This window comes from Oryza glaberrima, chromosome 1, assembly GCF_000147395.1.
Source record: "Oryza glaberrima chromosome 1, OglaRS2, whole genome shotgun sequence".
Lineage (NCBI taxonomy): Eukaryota > Viridiplantae > Streptophyta > Magnoliopsida > Poales > Poaceae > Oryza > Oryza glaberrima.
Genome location: NC_068326.1, coordinates 9,893,069 through 9,899,758, shown reverse-complemented (window position 1 = coordinate 9,899,758; position 6,690 = coordinate 9,893,069). Strand labels below are relative to the sequence as shown.

Below are 6,690 nucleotides of genomic sequence, written 5' to 3'. Positions count from 1 at the left end.
AAAGAGCTTGTATTTGTCATTACCGAACATGTATATATTGAGGCAGTTTAACCTAATATAGCCTGAGATGTGTTCTTCTGTGACCATATATATGTTTGTTGTAAATGACGTGACCAGGTCATGAGAAAAAATAAGTTCTGTTTTGCAGGTGAAGCAAACAAGATTCGAAATAAGTTGAACCGTACCCTTCATCATTATAATATCAACAAATTGAGATTGGGTTTCTCAAGAAATAACAAATAACAACATGACGTTAATTTAATTACCAGTGTTACACATGACATACACGTCCTCAGGTGTAAATATATACTAGCCATTATTCATTTATTTGGCAATTATGTTACGTTTTACGATTGCACTGACACGTTGCCCCGTTTGAAAATGTCTTCTTGAGATTGTAGAACGTACTTAATTAATTAAACCAAACAAATATGCAGAGTCCTGATTTTAACACGGAAGTTCGTATTTTTAGTTATTTATTATTTTGGTGGTAAATGATCAATGATGTATACTATCCATCAACAGTGAGACCTAGCTGATGACTTCGTTAATCTTAAGATATCTTACCTAACTTTTTAAATGTGTTCCTAAATATATATAAGGTATGCATGTGTTTTTATAGAGATGTGCGTGCGTATATTTAGAGGTGCAACTATGTTTGTAGTTTGTACTATATCTCAAATATACACACACAGATATCTATGCCAACTACTAAAAAATAATTTTTCTATATGAGACCCCCATTAAGTGATGGCTTCTGCAAAAATCGACTTTAATTTTCACATACGGCTCCTTAAGAGATTCGCATGTAAAAATCAATTTTCGCAAACGGACCACTTAAAGGGCCGCATAGGAAAATGAGCATATTTTTACAGGCGGACATCTTAAGGGGCCGCATGCAAAAATAATTTTTCGCATGCGAAATATATGTTCATTTTATCCATAGATATCTTATCCTCTCCTATCTCTTTTCCCTCTCAACATTTCAAACTTTTCCAATTCCTCTCCTCTCCCTCTTTTTATCTTCCTCTCCTCTCCACTTTTTTCTCACCGACCAGTAGAAGAGAAGCGCCAGGCGCCAAATGGTGCGGCCGGGAGCGGCGCTGCCTCGCATGGCTCGTCAATGGAGTGCGAGGGCAGCAGTCGCGGACTCCGGTTGTGGCGGCAGGCGTGCGCGACGGTGGAGGCCCTCCCCCGGCTGGATCCGGTAGTGGTGACCCTTTCTAGCCTGGATCTGGTGGCGACGACGGGAGGAGGAGAAGGACAACAACGGTGGCGACGGGAGGAGGAAGACGTGGACGGTGGTGGCAGGAGGATGACAGCGGCCCTCCCTTGCCCCGATTTGGCCATGACGATGGGAGGAGGAGGATGATGGTGGCGGCGACAAGGGAGGATGTATCGATGGTGGCGTCAGGAGGACGAGGACAGCGATGGCGACAAGAGGAATGACGTCGACGACGGTAGTGATGGGAGGACGAGGACAACAGCGTATTTACAATTTGTGGATTTTTTTTTCACGATTTTTTCTTTTCGCATGCGATCGGCTTAAGCACCCGCATGGGAAAATTAGATCCGTCCACACGCAAAAATCGATTTGGGCCGTAAGCAAAAATAGTATCTGTAGCAGTGGCCACATCCATTGGTATATTGTTCGTCTGAATCTTCCACATCTCATATATATACAATTGTTTTGACTTGGATTATGTCTAATCAACAGTCGTAGTATATACTGTTTTTAATTAAGTAGGATAGTAATTACCCTTTTGATATAAACAGAAAATAGCATGTATACATATATATAGCTAGCTGCGGATTAGTGATAATTAATTATCAGATCGAGAGGATCAAAATTAATATAATTAGGATTAGGATTGCCCGCCTTTTAATTTTAAAAATAGCATCGCTAGCTGTGGATTAGTCATAATTATAAGAGTTTGAGATGATCACACAGGACACATTCTGCCTCATTGTGAGAATTTTACCCCCTCCGTTTCTTCATATATGACGCTATTTTACTTTTGGAATACATGGCCATTGGTCCTATTCAAAAAATTACTCATCAATCCTAAACTATAAGATTTTTAGTTCTTTAGCAAAAAACTAAATTAGATTAGAAATATTCTCTGATAGTCACTTCACTAGTCGTCTTTTTAATTTTTATTTAGTAAATTTCGGAAAAGCCTATGTTTTATGGTTAAACCACAAATATTATGGCACATGGCATTAACGTCAAGTATTATAGTTTTAAATTTCACAAAACCTTACCCTTATGTATTTTGAGCGTAAATTTACATAGAATTAAAAAACATAGAGTGTATATGAATTTTTATTATATAATTCTTGACTATGATTGATAGTTTAATTCTTCACTACTTTCAAAAATTTATTTAAGATATGCTGAATTTTAATAAAGATGAGGTTTTGTGAAACATTGAGATCACAAAAACAGTGGTTATGTGCCATACATAAAAATACATGTGGTTTTTTTTTTGCAACTTTGACCATAAAAACGTTTTTTTAAAAAAAATTACTCAATTTTAAATTGGTTGAATTCCCTTCCGTAGTATCACGTTAGTTGATAATGTTTAAATTTCCATGCACTGGAATTAATGCTCTAGAGATGCTTATATTTTGGTGCAAATTCTGAATCCTATAAATTCTTATAGTATTTTGGAACAGAGGATGAAATTATTATTTATGAGTAAATTGTAGTTTAGGCCACCTTTTATTGCTAAAGTTTCATTTTGGACCACCCTAAACTAATCTTTTCACTTTAGACCAATTAACTTTGCCATATTTTCGATTTGGACCACCTAACTCTCTTTTCTTTTCATGTTTACCCTCTATTCTGGTGAAGATATGACCTGCATATAGATGGGAAGTTCACCGATATATCGAAACCAATTTGATTGAGATTGTTGATGGGTGCTGAAGAAATTATTTAGGGTGGTCCAAATACTCTATACAAAGTGAAAATATTGGTTTAAGATTAGTCCAAAGTGAAACTTAGATAATAAAATATGGTCTAAATTACAATTCACTCTTTTTTTCCTTGTTTTAACTATAACATATATTAATTTATCATATTTGCATAAAATTTTTAATAAGACGAATATTTAAACATATATCTAAAAATTTAAACATATATCTAAATGTTAACATTATCATATACTACTGATCAGGGTAGTATTTAATTTATTCTCTTTATGGCATGCATTAGCTAATATTTAAAGAATCGATTAGCATATACAGAGTGCTAATGATGCTTCGTTAATTAGAAATCCTTGCCCTTGCTGAATACTGAAAAGTTTAGTATATAATTTGTGGGTTAATTAACTACTGTATGCATACCTCACAGCTAGCTGTCTCATTGCTGCTCGATATATATGATCTTCATTACTTCTTCTGATGCAGACAACATCCGGCAATTTATGATTCTGAAAAAGATTTGCATCAGTGCCGTACTTCTGATCGTAGAGCTAACAAGCTAGTACTCCTAATTAACAGTATTACATCGGGGTAGTACATTTCGATCAGTTGAAGAAGGTTATTTCGTTTAATTTTATCATCTGGTAGGTTATGACCGCCATTTGCAGGCAGAGTTGGTGAAAATTCAGTGCTAGTATAATATAGTATATCTCAACGTCTCTTTTCCCGTACGCTCTGACGAAACACAAGTGGCATTTTTTGCAACGCTTTATATATACAATAATAAAGTCATGCATGCCAGCATGTACTGTAACTAACCCTGAATTAGCACTCTCTGGATCTTGGTCTTCGAAGACCGAGAGAGGTGAGTCGTCCCAGACATCACGGATGGATCGATGGAACGACCTAGCTAACTGACTGAGATGTGACATGCTACTAGGAGTACTATAGTACTCCATTCTGAAGCCTGAGCGATTTAATTCTGCAGCATATATACGACATTCAACAATGCAAGACGTGCACATGCCCTTAATTTCATCTCTCCTTGAACAAAAGAAACAAAGTAGCAAACAGTACACTCGTAGCTAGCTTCAGGCTGAGGATTCTTGAATGTTAGGTGCATACTATAATTAAGGATATACATCATGTACTAACCTGACTAAACTGCTGTCCGATGGCGAAATCTATGGTCCAGCTGATCAGCCACACCAGTACAATTATATGTCTACTCTTCTTCATTGAGACTACAGAAACCATAGAGAACTATATACGGTTGTTAGCCACCATATTGGCATATATATATATATTATGCATCCTGGTTAGCAATTAATGTAGTATATGTCCCCCGTACCATGGCTAGTGCGAGAGGGGAAGGGCTCAGGAAATTCTCGTATTCTACACAACGATAATTGGCTGTGCAGCCTGGCGTATAATGCCTCTCTATATATTAATTGATATATATATCACGATCATATCAACAGCAACGGCCAGCTTGTGCAAGCACATTATAGGATCGATATTATGCAGTAGTAGTACATGATACTATATCAATTATCAAATCGAACTTGTCAATTGCCGTGTGTGTCCAGCTCGCGCGTTGGCCTCTCGCTGTCATCAGAACAGTAATCATATGGCCGTTAAAAAACCCGAAATACTTGTCCGAACCCGGCAATATATACCCCATCCAAACCTTCAGCTTTGCCATCACCAGCTCGCAGCTCAAGCACCTCTCTCAAGCCGCTTTCCTCTACAGGGCCGGTTGCTTGGTCACATAGGCTTTTGGGGGAAACATGAGGCTGTCGGTGGCCATCCTCTGCGCCCTCGTCGCCGTGCAGGCGGCGGCGCTGCTCCTCGCCGGATCGGCGGCCGCGGCGAGCGAGCTCAAGGTCGGGTACTACCACAAGAAGTGCAAGGGCGTCGAGAACGTGATCAAGTGGCACGTCATCAAGGCTCTCAAGCAGAACCGCCGCACCGGCGCCGCCCTCGTCCGCCTCCTCTTCCACGACTGCTTCGTCAGGGTACATAAAATATCATTACTACTACTATTTCTGTTTTTTTTTCGTAATGTTTGTTAGTTAAAATAAATTAACCTCAGCTATATATTTTGAAACGGAGGAAGTATATGTGGAGAAGCTAGATGATCATCTCAACTGACCTAGCTACTTACATAGCTTAGTTCCAACTTTCAAGCATTGTGGATTAATGCAATTATGTATTTATGTATGCAGGGTTGCGATGGGTCAGTCCTGCTGGACAAGTCGTACGAGAACCCACACCCGGAGAAGGAGGCGCCGGTGAACATCGGGCTGGCGGCGTTCGACCTCCTGGAGGAGATCAAGGCGGCCGTGGAGAAGCGGTGCCCCGGCGTGGTGTCCTGCTCCGACATCCTCATCTACGCGGCGCGCGACGCCGGCAGCATCCTCAGCAACGGCCACGTCCACTTCGACGTCCCCGCGGGCCGCCTCGACGGCGTCGTCTCCAGGGCCGACGAGGCCCAGGCGGAGCTCCCGGACTCCACCATGACCGTGCAGCAGCTCAAGGACAACTTCGCCGCCAAGGGCTTCGACACCGAGCAGCTGGTCATCCTCTCCGGCGCGCACTCCATCGGCCAGGGCCACTGCTCCTCCTTCACCGGCCGCCTCTCCGAGCCGCCGCAGCAGATCACCCCGGCGTACCGCGACCTCCTCAACTACAAGTGCTCCCAGGCCGCCAACCCGGACGTCGTCAACAACGTCCGCGATGAGGACGCCTCCGTCGTCGCCAGGTTCATGCCGGGCTTCGTCAGCCGCGTCCGCAAGATCAGCGACTTCCTCGACAACACCTACTACCACAACAACCTCGCCAAGATCGTCACCTTCCACTCCGACTGGCAGCTGCTCACGGACGCCACGTCGCTCTCCAAGGTCCACGAGTACGCCGACAATGCCACCCTCTGGGACTCCGACTTCTCCGACTCGCTGCTCAAGCTCAGCCAGCTGCCCATGCCGGAGGGGAGCAAGGGGGAGATCAGGAAGAAGTGCAGCGCCATCAACCACTTGTACTAAATGCATTGCATGCATGGACACAAGACGACCACACAGAGACGATGATCAACGACGACTATGCTTGTAGTAGCTTGATTTGGCTTTCACACATCCATTCTTTTGATTTCCATTTGTTGTAATTTGTTCTCTGTAATTTCTCAGCCATGTTAATCTGTTACATAAGTTAATCATACAAATCTGGATATAATAAAAAATATAATTAACTGCGATGTTAATTAATCACGATGGTGCCTTTGTAGTTTATACATAGGTTTCGAAACAACTATTCATATGTTATGTTGGCAACAGATCGACGCGGCCTAATATATATATCCATGCCTGAGACCACGCAAAACCATTGTTTCAACCATATAATATGATCAATATGTTGGAATCTGGAGCTTAGACTCAGAATCTCCACTTTTTGTGAGGATAATGTGTCTTCTTCAAATATTTTTCAGGAAAACCTCCATTCTTTATGTTCATGAATCAATGAATCATGACAATATGTAGTCTTGTTTGAACTCTCAAATAAACTACTACAAATTCTTGCTGGAAAGCATGTGCACTATCTATGAATGTAGCTAGATGGTCATACGGTGTCAATTCGATCAAGTATTGAATTTGAACTTGTAAAAAAAAAGCATGTTATGCTTCACCCATCTAACTATAAAGAAGGGGATGTCACAGAGAGCAGTTAGATGGATTGTCTCTTTAGCCATAAATTAAGGTGTTAATG

General features: G+C 41.3%; 1 protein-coding gene across 1 annotated transcript; it reads left to right on the top strand.

The window, feature by feature from the left end:
• Nucleotides 1-4,622: 4,622 nt before the first annotated feature.
• On the top strand, nt 4,623-6,194 carry LOC127766422 (peroxidase 2-like). Its single transcript, XM_052291468.1, has 2 exons — nt 4,623-4,946; nt 5,157-6,194. Exons 1-2 carry the CDS (start codon nt 4,719-4,721, stop codon nt 5,970-5,972), a joined length of 1,044 nt encoding a protein of 347 aa, XP_052147428.1. The 5' UTR covers nt 4,623-4,718; the 3' UTR covers nt 5,973-6,194.
• The last annotated feature ends 496 nt before the right edge of the window (nt 6,195-6,690 follow it).